General features: G+C 34.1%; 2 protein-coding genes across 2 annotated transcripts; both read right to left on the bottom strand.

The window, feature by feature from the left end:
• Positions 1-14,913: 14,913 nt before the first annotated feature.
• On the bottom strand, positions 14,914-15,917 carry LOC149910046 (uncharacterized; the record flags this gene model as incomplete). Its single annotated transcript, XM_090108900.1, has 1 exon — positions 14,914-15,917. A coding segment is annotated over one exon (825 nt), but the record flags the coding sequence as incomplete, so codon positions are not given.
• A 197-nt stretch (positions 15,918-16,114) lies between these two features.
• On the bottom strand, positions 16,115-17,482 carry LOC149910045 (uncharacterized). Its single transcript, XM_090108892.1, has 2 exons — positions 16,622-17,482; positions 16,115-16,183 (listed from the first exon to the last, which is right to left on the bottom strand). Exons 1-2 carry the CDS (start codon positions 17,375-17,377, stop codon positions 16,115-16,117), a joined length of 825 nt encoding a protein of 274 aa, XP_089965018.1. The 5' UTR covers positions 17,378-17,482.
• Between the last annotated feature and the right edge of the window lie 2,274 nt (positions 17,483-19,756).

Genomic DNA, 19,756 nt, shown 5'->3' with positions numbered 1-19,756 from the left:
TCTTTTTTCTAAGGAGCGCGGAAAAGCTGTCAGTTTGCGCTTGAGCGAACATATTCGAAGCTGAGCAATATCGCGGCAGACGCAACAGCATTCTAAATCCATTATTATATTGCACTCTAATAGCCCTAAGAGCTTTATCTGTATAGTTGCACCACAGACTGCCCGTGTAGAGAGTTTGGCAATACGCCTTAAATAAAGATATTTTAGCCTCCTCACTACAGCGAGCAAATCTGTGAGCAAGCATATTACAGCGCGCCGCCAGCGCTCTACGTTCTCGCTCAATGTCTAACCGATCTTGTTGGTCCTCAGTAACATAGTGCCCAAGATATTTAAATTGCGACACCCTTTTTAGTATTTTCCCATTTAGGGTAATTACGGGTTCATATTTGACGCATTTACGAGGAGCTTTAAATATAAGGTATTCACATTTAGCCACATTGTATATGAGTCCATGCCTAGCCGCATATTTCTCGCAACAAAGTAGCAGCTCCCGTATAGAACCAGCAGAAGGACCCAGCAACACCATATCGTCGGCGTAGCTGATATTATTTACACTAACACCATCTACCCAACAACCCACTGGTTTACTGCTTAGCTCCGCAATCAGCTCATTCATATACAAATTGAAGAGCTTTGGGGAGGTCAGTCCACCCTGTCTAACACCACACTGCAGCTTATACGGCTCAGATAGCTTGTTCCCCCATTTGACGTTGTTCACTTGGCTCTCATACCAGTACTGCATAGTAAGAAGAAGCTCACGTTGCACGCCCGCTCTCTCCATCTTCTCCCATAAGAGGTCATAAGAAACTAAATCAAAAGCTTTAGAAAGATCGAGAAAGCAAGCGTACACCGGAGTATTTTTTGACGTATAATATTTTACGGTCTGCTTTAGGCTTAAAATAGCTGTTTCTGTAGACAGCCCTGTCTGAAAACCAAATTGTGCGTCATGAAATTTTAGTGTTTTGCTGAGCTCCTCATTAAGCAAACTATCCAAGATTTTCGCTATAATGGTAGCGAGCGAGATAGGTCTATAGTTGGTGTGGTCGGAGATATCACCCGTTTTATTTTTAATAATAGGAACCACTATAGTTTTCGTCATATCTCTAGGTAAGTACGCATGGCTCACACAAAGAGAGTAAAACATGGACAAAACTCTAGGTAAATGCACTCCAGCATATCTCAGATGTTCGACGCTGAGACAATCGTGACCTGGCGATTTGCCCCCTGCCATCCTTTTTATAGCTTCTGTAACCTGTTTAGAGGTGAAATGCAATAAGTTCGTATCACTTCCGGTCTTAGGTTCGAACCTCTGAGACGCCGGGCCCAACGGAGATGATACACTAAAGTGGCTTCTAAACATATCGGCTATTTCTTTTTCATCGTTACAGCCCGCAACGCACACTGGTAAGCTTGGTCGTATATTCAGTTTGTTCGAATCTTTCCAAAATTTTGAGAAATTCTTGGCTGCTCTATGAGAGGCTATCATGTCCATCTTTATTGTGTCCTGATGCTTCTGACACCATCTCAGTCGACTCCTGAATATCTTTTGGCTGAGACACATATCCTCATAAATCCTACCTGCTTTCGGCTTATTATGCGACAGCCACGTATAATACTTCAACCGAGCATCACAGTGCGCGCTACGAACGTGCTTATTCCAACCAACTATATGACCCTTAGAGCTTTTATTAGCCATATGAGTAGCAGCTGCAGCATGGGAAAGAACTTTAACAATTTTGATATACATATCGTCGAGTATACATTTATGAGCAGAATTTGTACACATTTTTCCACTACAAGATACAAGTGATTCTGGAAACTAAATGTTTCTAAGCTGACTATGACATATCTCATGATATTCATCTATTTGCCTAGTACATCTATTACCCCATTGGGTAGTATTGTGACCGACATATACATCCGGTACTATTTTTGGGACAACTAAATTAAGATCGCACCTGACAATGAGAGGTAAATGATCAGACCAGAAGATATCACGAGTTACGTTAACATCAAGTACTGTTTTCCAAGCCGATTGTGATACAATACAATGGTCCAACCATCTCAAACTGCCATTAATATCACTTTTATAGGTGAAAATGTTTGAATTTAAACCCAGTTTTTGTACATCAGCACAAACCCAGGATTCATCCGAACAAAAATCAACAAGTTCGTTCCAGAAGGGTTGATTAGGATGAGAATTAAAATCACCTAACATATAAATGTTTTCAACGTTATTACTTTCAATTATAGCTTTAATCTCACTCAAACAATTCGTAAATTCAAACAAATTCTCCATTGCATCTGTTGGCATGTAAATACTAAACACAATGATATCAGAATTATCATACAAACTGGCTTTTATGGCACTTATTCTTGAGCTTGAACAATCAATGGTCTTTACTGATTTAAAAATACCTTTTCTCCATAATATGGCAACTCCACCATACGGTCTCCCCCTCAATAACCCCTGAGATAAATCTACGGCTGACTTTCCAGTGTACTCAAAATGTTTACTTATGGTTCCGAGAAAAGGAAGATCGTACGGGAGAAGCCATGTTTCCTGGAGCGCTAAAATATCTGAAGATGAACATAATTCTCTGACATTATCTATTGATCTTGTAACAGATTTACAATTAAAACTGACAATAGTGTATTAGAGGGTCAAATTCACTACTTATTAATTAATGATGTTCGTTTATTTGTTCCAGTATGCGAGGAAAACCGCCAGCCGCCACTAGTCTTCCTTCAATTAAAGAGAAATGACCCAACATTAAAGAAACGTTGGAAATAATAAAACAAAATTGTCCACTCAATATTCAAACATTTCGTGCAAACAAAATTGCTTTTATTCCGATAAATTAATTCCCAATTCAAATGCTCCGCTGAAAATTTGATTTTCTGAGTCAGTTAACGATAATTCTTATGATTTGTGGACTTAATACATAAAATGACAAATTCCTTGATTAAACTTTCCTTACTTGAGCATACAAATGGTATTGCTAATGGAATCATGTAGATTGGCGAAATTCAATTTTTTGCTGCTCAATTGTGAGTCATGGAATATTGATAGCAAGTGCTTTAAGCATACATATATGTATCTCATTATTTTTATTTAAAACACTAACGGTCTTACTAATAAAATGTTACCTATTCGCTTTGCAATGGATTAGTAGTAGAATAACCTGTCTTGTTTTTATGATTGACGTTTCATGTGAGCGAGAGCAGGACAAAGCTATGGTAGAAAATGGTAGAAATTTATCCATAGTTTAACTTTTTATTAGTAAGGCCGTTAAGTAATAACTCTATAATAAAATTAAGCTAAAGGTTTTATTATGAAATTTTAAATACGTTGAGATTTTATCATATTCATGTTTTAATTGGATACTATTTAGTAATAAGTGAGTACTTACAAGACTGTTTTATAGACACTGTTTTATGAACGAGTGGGTGCTCTACCTTCTCTATCTATTTTTTGTAAGATTTAATCTAGTTGGATACTACAAAATACCCTTCAACATGAATTCATAACTACAGCTTTTAATAAAGCCTAGATATTTTTAAAATTAACTAGCGGTCTGCCCCGGCTTCGCCCGTGGTACATGTTTACGTTTTCTCTACATAAGAACCATCCTCGTACTTCAAGGAATATAATAAAAAAAGAATTATCGAAATCGGTTCAGCCGTTCTCGAGTTATGCGCTTACCAACCCATTTTGCGATTCATTTTTATATATAAGAAGAAGATAATATATTCAGCCCAGTAATAGTATTTAAGGGTTCAAGCTGAAGATTTAGATTATAAACTTCCGTCCCGTTGTAAGGCCAACGGTTAATTAATTATTTTCTTAATTACAAGCTAATTAAAACGCGCCAAGATCGCCAGATAATATATAACGCCTCAATGGGTTTATTTGCTGGTTCTAAATTATTGTCTTTTAGTTACCTTTAAGTTAAATTTATTTTTAACTAGCTGTGCTCCGCGGTTTCACACGCATTACTCTGCTCCTGTTGGTCTTAGCGTGATGATATAACATTCTTCAATAAATGGGCTATCTACGTCGAAATAATTTTTCAAATCAGAACTACTGTTCCTGAGATTAGCGCGTTCAAACAAACAACTCTTCAGCTTTATAATGTTAGTATAGATAACACAGCTATGAAAATATAAATGTAAAAAGTGAAGATGTTCATAATCAGCTATAATACTGCTACGTGGTAACCCATCAATGTATCGACCGCATCATAGGTTGCTTAACCTGTTACTATCATCGACCATCCTATTCATGAAACTTGTCAAGATGGTTGCCAAACCAAACAAAAAATCCCCTATTTAACGAGTTTGTTACGTCAGTTATCTTTCAAACGATCTAAATAAACAATATTATAATTTTAATTAAAAAATGATTTCCATAGAGATAACAGGGCATTTAATGTCAATTCATTATTGTACTTTGATATTCATAAAGTAAAAAAAAACATTAATCATATAACCGTTTATAAAAATAAAAATACTTCAGGGGTGATGTAAAACATGGAGCAGTGGTAAGTCATGCGTAGTTACAATGGGGGTCGCAGGGTGCAAGCTATTTTGTGCATTTATGATCATTTTTTACATTTGTTGTAACACGCATGTCGTAACACAATATTAAATTAATGTGAAAGACAGTGTTTCGTTGTTTATTGCTGAAGGTGGTAAAATGAATGAAATGACGGAAAATCGTAAGTTGGGTACTTCCTTTTAAAGGCGCATAGCATGCCTGACTATATAATTATATTTTCTGTGTACTAAAATCAAATACAACACCATACTAGAACTAATATCTACTAATCTATACTAATATTATAAAGCTGAAGAGTTTGTTTGTTTGTTTGAACGCGCTAATCTCAGGAACTACTGGTCCGATTTGAAAAATTATTTCGGTGTTAGATAACCCATTTATCGAGGAAGAGTATATAGGCTTTAGGTATATCATCATCACTCTAAGCATAATCTAAGCTCTAAGCTAAATGTTAAAAATAATTACGTAATGACGATTCGAAAGTGCTACTAAATAGTAGTCTAATTGAATAAATGAATGTTTGAGTTTGAGTTTGAGTTTGAGTAAGAGTAAGCCCATCAGGAGCGGAGCCACGCGGGTGAAACTGCGGAGCGCAGCTAGTTTTAATATATTTAGGATTTTGAGACGAAAGCTCTGAGCTTTCGTGTAAATAAACCGATTTTGACGGCCGATTATAGACATTAAGTCCCTCTAGCGTGATTGTCTCTGCTCGCCCAACGCTGCCCATTGTGAAGAGGACCCTTTAGCCATAGATCAAGAGGCCACAAAGACATGGAAGCGATATTTCTTGATCTCACTGCGTCATATGCTTGGAGTGTCATGATTTATCTGAGACTGTGTGATCATTGAATAATTCTTACATTTGTTATTACGTAGCGTTATGCTAAACTGGTAGCATAAGTTTTAAACATTGTAGGTGTTCCAGGTTAAATAAAATTGTTTGGTTATTTTATTACTTCAAATTCACTAATTGTAAATTAAACTCTATCATCAATCAAATGAAAGTGCGAAATATATCGACCCTTTACAATAGAAGATTTTTTTTTTATTAATTTACGAACAGACACTTAATTTTTAGGCAATAAGGCAATTTTGAGAGACCTGTATGTCTACACAGGTATTTTAAGCTATTGCATAGCTTCTATCGCGGGCCTTGAGCGCGGGGACCGAATCCAGAAATTCCGTAACGAAAAACCTCACGCTCTCCACTCCGACGGGCACGGAGGTGTGGCTTGATTCTTGAAGGCATAACATGCAATAGCTTTACCGCGGCAGTCCCCGAGTGCCACACGTATTTTTTTGTTTCCTCAACATTTTGTACAAATAATGTATTCAATACATTTTACTATATAGGATGTCCCACTATTGGTATACTAAGCGCGAAGGAACTTGTAGTTTTGCATACACTGATCACGTAAAAAATACTTTAAAAAAAATTACGTCCAAAATTTTTTGCTAAATTTTTCCTGAAAATCCATGTTTTCTTCTCTAGCTTCGCGCAGCCGGCATATACCGCTTCTCTAATATGAGCATTTTATCTATGAAAACATAATCTTAAACGATAGCTCACGTGCTGGTGGCAAAGTTGGGCGGCTCGCTTGTTATGGGTGTACACATAGCGTTTTAAGAATTCATCTATTAGAAAAAAAAATGCGTCTGGAATTTTTAAATTATTTTTTACGAACTCAGCGTATGCAAAACTATAACCTCCTTTGAGCTTAGTATACCAACAGTGGGACACCCTGTATAAACTTACACTATGTATTCTTGTACGCGATTATATCTTTTAATTAAATACTAGTCCATAGTTATCTTCCTTAATATCTACAACATTGTATGGTCTACGCTCAGGTTATGCATCGATAGGTTTTAGTATGGGGGCCAACCGGACATCCTATTGTAACATCTAATAATAAATCTGAGTGTGTATCGTTGACTAGTTCAAACAGAATTTTATGTGTTTGTCAATAGGTAAATCTCTACATAAAAAGTGCTAAGTACATATCTTTGCTGTAATAAATAAGATGTAAAAGTGCTTTATTTTCAAGAAATCTAGTTCAATGTATAAATCTTAGATCTTTGAGTTTTCAATGTTATGGCAATATATTATGGGATAATGGCCTGAAAAACATAAATAACTTACCAGTCTTACCTTTCTGCTCAAGGATGCTTCTCCTTCCTTTGTAAAACATATCTAAATGATGTGAAAATGATAATTGTTGTTTCGAAGTGTAATTGTTGCTTTAAAAAGTCAAATAATAAATAAAATATACATAACATACGTTATATATAACATACGTTACAAAACTTCTTAGCCTACAAACTTTGACCATAAAGAAAAACTATTGTTAAAACTATAGGTCTTTTCTTCAATAAACTAAAAAGTATTCAGTAAAAGTTTACTAAATAGTTACTACGTAACTAAAAGTATTCAAGCGTACAAGTCGATAGTACGGTGCTAACAAAGGAGCGAAGTACAAACGATCAAAACAAGGAATTGAATTCGGGACCAATAATGTAGAGGCTAGATCGTGCTAGAAACACATCTTTAGTTTACGCACTGTGTGGGAATATCGAAAGCTTGCTAAACATTTGTATACCTGTAAACAATCTAATAAATGTAAATAAGTACTAATGCTATTCATAATTATCGATATTTATTTTAGTTTCTATTCTCGAGCCGTTTAGACAAAGCCGGTATAAATAGTTTTATATATTTGTTTCGTGTTCTATAGTAGGTAAACTCCAGCAATAATTATTATAAGTGCGCGAGAAATTACAAGTGACCTAAGCCACAGAATAATAACTAGTAGCTAGCTACTAAGCCTATGTTTATCCTCTCTATGTACAAGATTCTTGGTATCCTCTTTTATATGGATGTAGTTTTCTTTTTAGGTAGAAAATAAAAGCTTGTAAAAGTAATATACCTAATAAAAATAGGTTTTTAGTGAAAATATAAAAAAGAGAGATGTAAAGTCTGAAAGAATAGAAAATAAGCCCATGACAACTCTCCTTGATTGCTATATTAATCCTTGTCACGATGAATACTCTACACTATTCTATAGATCTATACTATTATTATAAAGAGGAAAAAAGAAACATAAAAAGTACACGATGCATTTAAAAATACTTTTACCATTAGTAAGCTACACCTAAGAGATAAAAACTAGATTTTAATTTTATAATCTGGGTTCCTGTTAACGAAGTCAGCTTGTAACAGATGATATCTTTCGCGCAGTAAGTATACCTGCGTTATGTAGTGTTGCCAGAACAAACATAGAAACAGACAAGTGTTGTCGCTGTTCGGGACGATTTACCTAAGACAACATTGTGTGACTGGGCATGTGTCCACTGGACTGTGCAGAACGATAATGGATTTATTTTATTTAATAATGTGCTAATTATTGCAATTCCTCTTTTTATAATTCCAGTCTTTAATTGTGTTTATATTAATAACTAACATTCTCATAAGTATTTTATATTATATTTTTGCCATAAATAAAAAATTAAACGTTATTTTGTTTGAATAATAATTGCTCTACTAAATGAAAATTATTGTGAATTTTCGAAACACTTACACAAAGAATATTGTGTACAGGCCACTAAGAATTGTGCATTATGTGTACTTACTACTTAGTTTATTTACCAATAAACTGTTTTTGACCCAAATCATTTCAATATATATATATATTTTATTATTTAAATACTACACACACCAAAATATCCCTCAAACTATCAAGAATAGCAAAACCGTGACCAAATGCAAACAAAGCCAGCAACTCACTGTTTACCAAGAGCCCAATGCAGCGATTCCACTCCACTGTACATACACGATAATTATATTACCTTTGAATATAAACTAATGTGTGTAATGCCTAATGAGGCATGCGACCAGCTCTATTGAATATGATAATATTTTATACGCCTATGAGATACCAAACGAAGCTTATTTTGAAATAGAAATCTAGCGGGCTGTGACGTTGTGACCGCATGAGTGTTGTGGGAAATAGCAGCCATTTTTAATGTATTTTCCTTAGAATAAAGTTTTTTTTAAAGCAATATGCGTTATGAGTGCATAGATATAATGGATAATTTTAAGAGCCAAAAATTTTATGTAACCTTTTGTTTTGTATTTTGGGAATCGAAGCCATATTTTTAATTATAAAACAGAATTGCTATTTATTGCCACATGAACATCAAACGTTCTAATTTATCTATAAAAAATAGGTATGTCACCGTCTTTTTTTTAACAAAACGGCATTTTTTATAGTAGGCAAGAAGAATTTTGCAGATGCAATTTATAAGACTAATTGTAAAACTCCCTGAAAATAGTTCACGTTTTTACTATTTATTAAAACACAGAAGGACAATGATTAATTAACACAAAATTCGCTATAGTATTGTACCAAAAAATCCGAACAAAATATAAACAGAGTATTCCCGGCGCTCCCGTGAAATATGTCTCAAGCAGATCACCATTATAACTTGACCCCTGCGTTTGTACTGAACTCGGTTCTTTGTCCGTTCCCACGTACTGGGCTCCGTGGACAGGTGTCAAGATAAGCTGGTCGGTGTTACAATAACGGTATTATATCCCGGGAATGAAGAATGGTGGTCTCCTTAAGGATTTGCTGGGAACCGTCGATATAGTGGGAATGTAATTTATTGCAGCAATGGACGTTGACGATTTATTATTATGTAGTTGCGAAGTGTCACTGATATGCTTTTTTATGTAACATATAATATCTTTACAATATTTTTTAGGGCCCCGGCTCTGTACAGGTTACATTTTTGATTCTTTCTTTATTGTATAATCGTTTGATTTGTTAATCACTACATAGTATAAAACAAAGTCGCTTTCCGTGTCCCTATGTCCCTATGTCCCTATGTCCCTTTGTACGCTTAAATTTTTGAAACTACGGAACGGATTTTGATGTGGTTTTTTTTAATAGATAGAGTGATTCAAGAGGAAGGTTTTTATGTATAATAAATAAATAAATAAATAAATAAATATTATAGGACATTATTACACAAATCGACCTAGTCCCACAGTAAGCTCAATTAAGGCTTGTGTTGTGGGTACTAGGCGACGATAAATATAATATTTAATAAATACTTATATAGATAATAACACCCAGACCCAAGAACAAATAATTGAGTTCATCACACAAATATTTGCCCTGACCGGGGATCGAACCCGGGACCGTCGGCTCAGTAGACAGTTACTATACCACTGCGCCAACCGCGTCGTCAAACATGTATAATAACATCCATTAAATAGTGGAGAAGTACTGTTATTTTTGAGGTTTCTAATGTGATGTCGTAAAAAATTACATTTTTACCGCTTACATTGCAAACGCAGGCTGAACCCTACGAGTTTTATCAAAATAATGTACTAAGTATTATACACATTGAAAAGGTCTACAGAAAAGTCCGCGATGGTATATGTCTATCTCTTATGGATAACCCACAATATTTTTTTTTTTGTCATTTACTTTTTACGACAAATAATGGCTAATTTTCGAAGCGATTTTAACCAATACAACATTAATCCTTAACAAATTAAATACCTTGAATACATTGTTCATTTAATATAGATCTATATGGCCCTTTACACCGTATGATTTAAGTGAATATTTTCGAAGATATTACAGATTTAAAAATTGCGGGACGTAGCGTTTGCGGCGGTACCGGCCGGCCGCCCGGCTATAATATATTTTATACCCGTGCGAAGCTGGAGCGGGCCGCTATGTTTTTAATTTTTGTATACAACGTTCACAGTTTTTCTGTAGTGTATTTAGTATCAGCATTGCACCCGTGCGAAGCCGGGGCGGGTCGCTAGTTAAGAATAAATATCAAATCTTAGTCTTATAAAAACTGCATAAAACCTTAATATAATTTAAAATATTTAACACCCTTATGAATCTTTACATTTTGGTAAAAAAATCCTGAGAATGCGTTCAGTAGTTTCTGAGTTTGTCGAATAGACAAATTGCGAGGGATTTTGGCATGTACGTACATTGTTTTCTGAACCCAGACTACAGTCACCTCTTGTTTTGCATTTCAAAAGTCATCGCATCACTTTCAATCAAACCGCCGACGAACAAAAAGATGTGGAGTCGTATTCTGTTTCAAAAAATTGGAAAATTTGAATGTATTTACAGAAATTACATTGTTATGATTTAAGCAGTTTTTTCGTTCATGTTTAGATGTATGTTTCAGAAAATTTTTGTTTTGTACGAAAAAAAATAATTAATTCATTACTTTTTCTATCAAGAGGTATACAATTATGTAAAGACAACAAATCCCCGTATTCATCGTTGGTTTATTTTTATAGATTAATAAAAACAATGTATTAGGTATTTCTCACGACATACTCCAAATTCAAACTCAAAAACTCAAACATTTATTTATTCAATTAGACTTCTTCTAGAAGCACTTTTGAAACGTCATTAAGTACATGTTTTTAACATTTACCACCGATTCGGAAAGCAGTATCTACGGAGAAGAATCGGCAAGAAACTCCATAGTTGCTCTTTTTAATCATGTCAGATTTACAATTTTACAAATTACATAATATGTAATATCATAATATATTATCATAATATGCCAAAGAACTGTCCTGTGGTTTTTACGCGACAACCCTCCATGGGTTTTTATCTTCCATATATTCCTTAATACTGTAATAGGCTCTCTTGACAAGTACATTTTTTATATAAGATTTAAATTTAGAACTACTAAACTCTTTAATATTATGAGGAATTCTGTTGTAAAAGCGTATACCTTGGCCCATAAATGAATTTTTAACTTTAGCTAGCCGGAATAATGGCATTTCAATTTTATTTCTGTTTCTTGTGTCATAACAATGTCTATCTCCTACTTTTGTGTGTAAGTAAGCGTTATTATGTACATATAAAATATTATTAAATATATACTGCGACGGTACAGTAAGGATACCAGTATTCTTAAAGAGATCTCTTAGTGAGTCTCGAGCACGCAAATTATATACAGAGCGTATGGCTCTTTTCTGTAATATAAATATAGTTTCTATATCTGCAGCCCTGCCCCATAGCAGGATTCCATAGGACATTATGCTATGAAAGTAGCTAAAGTAAACCAATCTAGCCGTTTCTTCATCGGTGAGATGCCTTATTCTTCTAACTGCATATGCAGCTGAGCTGAGCTTAGCAGCGGTGGTGGTAACATGGGCCCCCCATTGAAGCTTCTCATCTAATGTCAAACCAAGAAAAACAGTCGATTCCACAGGGTATAATACCTCCCCGTTTAAAATAATATTCCTTTTCACCTTTTTTACATTTGGGAGGATAAATTCTACACAATTAGTTTTTTTTGTATTTAATAGTAAATTATTAGCATTAAACCAATTGGATATGCGTAAAAGAGCAGAGTTTACTTCGTCAACATTTGTGTCATGTCTATCCACATTAAAAATTAATGAGGTGTCATCTGCAAACAGTACTATTTCACACATATCCTGCAAATAATAAGGTAGGTCATTAATATACACTAAGAACAAAAACGGTCCTAAGATAGATCCCTGATTTCTCTCCATTAACGACAACGGTTTGTACCCTGTTCTGAAGATATGAAGCTATGAGATCCTGAGCTAAACCTTTGATACCATAAAAATTTAGTTTCCGTAATAGAGTGGAATGTTCTACACAGTCGAAAGCCTTAGAAAGGTCGCAGAATATCCCCAAAGCATTCTTTGAATTTTCCCATGCTTTGTATATATGTGATAAAAGAGCTACTCCGGCATCAGTGGTAGAGCGCCCCTTTGTGAAACCATACTGTTTGGCGTGCAGTAAACCATTTGATGCAAAATGACTATTTAATTGGTTTAAAATTAGTTTCTCGAAGACTTTGCTCAAAGTTGGTAATATGGAAATTGGCCTATAGTTATTACTGTCTTCTTGGTCACCACTTTTAAATAAAGGAATAACTTTGCTAAACTTTAGTAAATCAGGGAAAATACCACAGTCGCAACACTGATTAAATATAAACGCTAGTTGATTGGCAATGTTTTCTATGATATTATTTACTAAATTTACAGACATACCCCAGAGATCACATGTTTTTTTTAAATTTAATGTTTTAAAAGTTTTAACAATTTCATCAGCAGTCACGTGTCGCAATTCAAATAATTTGTTACACTCAGCAACGTGATCCCTCAATAAAGACTCTGCAAGCGCTGAAGACGAATTTAAATTCTTAGTTAAACTAGAAGGGACACTACTAAAGAAATCTTCAAAAGCAAGCGCAACATCAGCACTTTTGTCAATGACCCTACCAGAGTTGACAAGTTTTATGGTACTATCGTTTGATCGGATTTTGCCCTATTCACCATTAATAATTGTCCAAACCGTTTTAACTTTATTGCCAGAGTTGCGTATTTTGTCTCTGATATACAAACTCTTGGCAGTGAAACAAACTTTTTTAAATGTTTTTGAATAATTTCTAACATAACTAAGAAATGACAAGTCTTTGTTATATTGTTTCATACCATATAACTCGTAAAGAACGTTCCTGCATCTGCGTATACTAGGAGTTGCCCATTGGCTGAATGGTAAATCCTTGGTAATAGTTAAAGATTTAATTTTAAATATTTTTTCATATTCACTATGAATGAACTTAAAAAGATTTGTAAACATTTCACAAGGATTTTTATGAAAGGATTGATTATTCAGGTCAGGTAGTTTATTATCAATATTATTTCTAAATGTATGAATGCCTTTTCTAGTTATAGGCCTAACATTAATTCTTTTAAATGTAGGTATGCAATCCCATTCAAAAACTACTTTCTGGCCACAGTGATCCGAAGTTAGCGTGTTGAGAATATATTTTTCTAAACATTTGCAATCACAGTATATATTATCAATACAAGTTGCAGAAGTAGGTGTTATTCGTGTGGGCTCATCAAAAAGTTTATACAGATTAAATGAATGAAACAAATTAACTATTCGTGTTGCCGTTTGTGTGTGTGAAAGTAAATCAATATTAAAATCACCACATACTATTACCTTCTTTTTACTCCTGCCTAAACGCTTTAATATTTCTTCCATGACTGTCTCAAACAAATTATAGTCACTGGAAGGAGGTCTGTATACGCAAACAATAATGTAACGCTCAAGCTCAACACAGGACAGTTCAATGGTGCGTTCTACAGAAAGGCTAACAATGTCAGTTCGTTCCTTGCATTTTAAACTATTGTGTACAAAAATAAGAGAACCTCCATGAATAGCATTTGTCCTAAAGTATACAGGGTGTAATCGTTAAGTGTGCACAGGCGATTTTTCCGTAAGTATTACAGATAACAAAAAACTTTAAACTGATATCGAAAGTACTTAACCTAATGAGTAAAATGGCCGTAATAAATTTTTAAAAATAAATCGAAAAATAAAAAAAAAATTATCTTTAAACCCTCCCATACATTAAGTATGAAATATGAATATCCCATACATTAATTAATATGAAAGATTTTAGCTTTCTTTTTCTTTTTTGGTTTTCTGCTTCAATTACTTCGCAAATTTGAAGTGGCATTTTCCACGCTTTTTCTGGACATTTTCACGCATTTTCCGGATATTTTCCGGGGATTTTCCAACATTTTCCGGGCATTTTCCGGGCATTTTCCACGCTTTTTCCGGACATTTCCACGCATTTTCCGGGAATTTCCCAGGCATTTTCCGGACATTTCCCTGACATTTTCCGGAGATTTTCCACGCATTTTCCAGGCATTTTCCGGATATTTTCCGGACATTTTCACGCATTTTCCGGATATTATCCGGACATTTTCACGCATTTTCCGGGAATTTCCCAGGCTTTTTCCGGGGATTTTCCGAGCATTTCCCGGGGATTTTCCGGATGTTTTCCAGACATTTTCCGGAAATTTTCCTGGCATTTTCCGGGGATTTTCCAGACATTTTCCGGGGATTTTCCAGACATTTACAGGCTATGTCAGGGAAATATCCGGAAAATGCCCGGAAAATTCCCGGAAAATATCCGGAAAATGCGTGTAAATGTCCGGAAAAACGTGGAAAATGTCACTTCAAATTTGCGAAGTAATTAAAGCAGAAAACCAAAAAAAGAAAAAGAAAGCTAAAATCTTTCATATTAAATGTAGGTATATGGGATATTCACATTTCATACTTAATGTATGGGAGGGTTTAAAGATAATTTTTTTGATATTTATCGATTTATTTTTAAAAATTTATTACCGCCATTTTATTCATTAGGTTAAGTACTTTCGACATCAGTTTAAAGTTTTTTGTTATCTGTAATACTTACGGAAAAATCGCCTGTGCACACTTAACGATTACACCCTGTATACTTTTTAATTTATAATTATCAATATTTATTAACAACTGACATTGTTTAAGCCAATGTTCTGTTACACAAAATATTTTAATTCTATTATGATTTAAAAATAATTCTATTTCTAATAATTTGCTAGCCAAGCCTTGAATATTTTGATGTACAATGGAAAAAGGCTGCTTAGCTGTTGTCTTACATACTAGTTTAAATCTAGCTTAGGGCTAGTTTGTCTATCAACACTTAACCTAGGTTGATGTATATAATTACTACTACATAAAATTATAGTAGATCGATGGTCTGCTACTGAACATGTATCAGACTGGTTAATAATTTTATATGCTATTAACATAGCAAGTTCTCTCTTATATCTAGATGGCAGATACACTGTATTCTTTGTCAAACAAAAAGATTTTATACAAGAATTTATGTCAAAATATATAAATGCATCACTATGATGATTTGTTAAATTATATAATTTTAAATTGATATTATAGATAAATTTGTTTTGATTTTGTGTCAAACCAGGCAAATATGGCAATGTACACAACATAAATTTGCATTTTGTCTCACTACTAATTTTCAACATTTTTTGAAATCCTATATCAATGTCATGTTTTTTTAAATTAAAACTATCTCCGTATAATATAATAACAATACTATTTTCCTTAAAACTAAAATTATCTAACGAATTCATGATATATGTAAATGAACTATTAGGAGTGCAAAAATTGGTTACTTTATGCCCTAAGTTGTTAAGCAAAGCGCCAAATCCCTGACCTATATTATCTGACAACACAACAATTTCCTGCATGGAAAGATGTTTTGTTTTACTAGATGAAATTGTTGCCGTTGGTTGGATACTATGCATGTCAGTGCAGTCAATGGTCTTATGGGGCGACGGTTGCTCATTGTCACTTATGGAACACTGACATACATAATTATTGGTCATAGACTCGAAGCGATCCATATTTTCATTGCTTAACTTTATTAAGTAATCTGCCTCTTTTATGTGTTCAGTAATTTTTCAAACTCAAACTCAAACTCAAACTCAAACTCATTTATTTGGCACCACATTATACACAAATAAGGTAATTATATAAAAACAAACAAGAAGAAGGAATACAAAATAAAATTAAAATTAAAAAATAGATAAAATTTGTGTGATGCCAAAACGGTCCCCACGTCAGCAAAAGTTACAGAGTGTTTCTGTAACACTGGTTTTCAGTGAGTACCGGTGATAAGGATAACTTGCGGCTCAAATAACAGAGCACGACTGCCAGTCAATATAACCTTAACGAATATAATATTTATATAATATATTGTACAACAAATAATCGCTTATAAGTACATAATACATATACACATACACATATATAATATACATACATACAAACATATATAATTACATACACAACAAGCACCATTCACTACTATCAACTACACAAGAAACAAATAAATACGCCGATAACATGCAAACACTGATGAAGCAAGCAGGTACAGCAGTTATGAAATATACGCCGTGTAAGTGGGAAGAACGCGTGAGCCAGGAGGAAACTGATTTTGGTAATGATTTAATTTAATTTTTAAGTGTTTTTTAAATGTATAGACAGATCCTAAATTACGAATGGGAGGTGGAATGTTATTCCAACACTTACACGAAACGTATCTAAAACTACCACGAAAAGCCGCCGTGCTATACCGCTGTAAGCGCAGTGCCGGGTTGCTTACCAGACGAGTGTTAACAATACCGCTGCACCATTCCAGTTTTTCCAGTTTTTCAAGTGTAATTTGTAACTGGGCAGCAGAATATTCTTGTTTGAGGTCATGTAATGAATCATTTAATGAGTCTATTTTCTCCTGAAGTTCAGTAGTTTCTACTTCATATATCATTTTATAATGTTCTAAGTCCCTATGATATCTATCTAACTCTTTCAAAAGGCTTTTATTTTTATTTTGCAATTGTGCTACATTTTTTAATGAAAACCTATTTCTAATAACTAATTTAGTGCGTTTAATAAACCTACTTAATTTGAGATATTTTTTTATCTTATTGTGTGAATTTAACTTGATTTTTCTATTGTTTTCAAAGCCACTTAACTGTCCACATTCAAGCAGTTCACCAAAAAGACTGTTCGATGAAGTGCATAGCCGCTTGGAGTTATCCTCCTGAACCTCCATTAAACTGCATTCCAGTTCAACGATACGACTGAGAGCCTTCTCGTGGTCATTGGAACACTGTTGGAAGCTGTCAACAAGGTCTTGAAGGGCTGTGCATTTGTTTTGGCTGTCCATATATTGAGTGTGGAGTTCAGCTAGCTCGGCCTTCAGACTAGTATTCTTGTTTATTATTTGCTGGATTTCTACCTCGTGTTCCTCTCTCTCCAGCAAGAGTTGTTCACACAGGGATTGAGAAGCCTTTAAATCCTGTAGTGTGGCCTTTAGTTTGTTTTCCATATCTTTGGCCACTGCCTTGCGGGTCAGCATGTTGTAATTTTAGTTGCTGAAACAGGTGAAATAGATGTTAAAAAGTGTATATAATAATATGATACAATTAAAACAATTTTGCTTGTGTTAGATAGGCTTAATATGGTTTAAAGAGTAGATAGTGAATGGATAAGATATAGGTTTTGTATTAGAACTGAAGTATATTTTGTCTGGAGCTATTAGTTTTTGTCCTCTAAATTGCTTCCAACTTGTCAAGCAAAGTGAGACGATAACTATGCGCTCATGTATTTATTGTGACGTTACTCATAAAATATGAGCAGTGTTATATTAGTTTAAATGAATGTGAATGTTGTGTGTATCTATAAATAAGATATATTAAAACTAGTACTCCCCTGGTTTTATCCAAGAAAAAATTCGAATTTGAATTTCCGTTGCCGTTGACATCCACGTTATACAAAACGCAGCTTCAGTCACGTAATTATACGTATTTCACATTAAATAACACTTGTACGTTGATAAGATAGTTAACTATTACTAATTTATACTGTTTTTACAAGTAATTATTGAATTTAATATGATTTTTGAATTTAAAACTAAGGAGCTGATATTCACTCAGCTGTTGACATAATTAAGAACAACATTTACTTCTAGAAATTAATCCTGTTATAGGAAAGTAGTTAAATATGTATATTAACCCCTTAAAGCTTACTTGCCACGTTGAATAGCTCCTTTCCTGCATATTCCATATATTGTATCACAAAGACTACTCCATTCCCTTTTTGTTCTAAGCCTACATTGACATGAATATGACATGAATGCAAATCCGACGCTTTAATTCGCAGGTCCGCAGCGGGGCTTGTTAGCACTAAATGTTTTTTAGAAGGGGATTGAAACAAAACTCATTCTAGCCGTTGCAGTTGCTTGGCCGATTACTTTTAGGGTAAATATATTCGATAGGACTGAGAATAAGTACTTTGTAAAATATTTTATATGCCTGTATATGTGACCAGTTTTGTCACATGCAAAGGTTGAAAAGATCTTTGCCAGCTCGCTATTAAATCAATTAAAACCTATGCTCCTAAAGTTACACAATAATCAATATAGAAGAGTAGATTGAATGTAATGGATTCATACTATTTTTTGTCGGGAATTTCGTTACGCGTGACATTTTTCCGTTACGCGCCATCTTTTTCTTATCCCTACCACGCGTGATTCGACGTATTTCTGTAAAGTTGCTTAAGCATAATAAATTATTTTTTGAAAAAAAAAGGTCATAAAGAAATTTCACTTCTTACGTGTGTACACTCGTGCACGCATACATTTTTTTTATAAGAAAACTCTACATTTTTCATAACTGACATTGGCAATTTTTTGTTATTATCATACGTCAACATGACCGAAGCCGGGGCAATTGGCTAGTTCATTATATTGTCGCTTCCTAGAGGAACTCATTTAAATGTACGTTTATAACATATTATCTTATATATAAAAATGAATCGCAAAATGTGTTGGTAAGCGCATAACTCGAGAACGGCTGAACCGATTTCGATAATTCTTTTTTTATTATATTCCTGGAAGTACGAGGATGGTTCTTATGTAGAGAAAACGTAAACATGTACCACGGGCGAAGCCGGGGCGGACCGCTAGTTCATAATAAAATGCCTAAAAGCATGACAAAGGTTGTAGTGAAATCTGTCAAGTTAATTTGAAATATAGTTGTGTAAAACTCATGTCTAGGTTATGACAGACCCATATCTCATGTCTCCTTAGGCCTTAGGGCAGCTAATATCACGTAAACACATGAAATCCTCAAAGGATACATTATAAGCGATTTTACACATAAAATTCCGTTTAAGTACTATTCTCTTTTTCATCAATATTTTCATATAATTTTGTAAAAAAGTGCGTGTGTACCGAGCGAACGTGTCAGAAGTGAAACTTCTTTGGCAACATTCAAAGATACAAAAATCGTCTCCTTACTCTATGACGTGACGGTATTGCCATGACGCGACCTTTTAATTTTACTCTTAACGCGCCTAAAGAAGTTTCACTTCAAAAAATTAAATTTGTACGAAGTAAGTAGGTAACAAGTTAAATTGCTTTGAAAAAATGTACATAAATTAATTTTAGACGTGTTACTCAATAACCTAATTAAATCATAAAACTAATTACATACATAAATTTCCATTTGACAAATAAATTATTATAGTACGTATGGTATTAAGCCCACGTGGTACTGGGGTCAAACAGGTCTGCATCAATTGAGATGAACTTATCTCTCTCGTACTCAATGAAAATTAAGTGAACCATTGTAATATTATGATCACTGATCTATTTTATTAACGACAACAGCCTTGACTCTACGCGCACAGCACTCATACACTGCTCGTCCAATCTACGCAGCTAAGATTTACGCAT

Source organism: Colias eurytheme, chromosome 2 (genome assembly GCF_061535395.1).
Source record: "Colias eurytheme isolate Ceu_HAF_F1 chromosome 2, ilColEury1 Martin Lab GWU primary, whole genome shotgun sequence".
Taxonomy (NCBI): Eukaryota; Metazoa; Arthropoda; class Insecta; order Lepidoptera; family Pieridae; genus Colias; species Colias eurytheme.
This window is presented reverse-complemented; position numbering and strand designations above follow the sequence as displayed.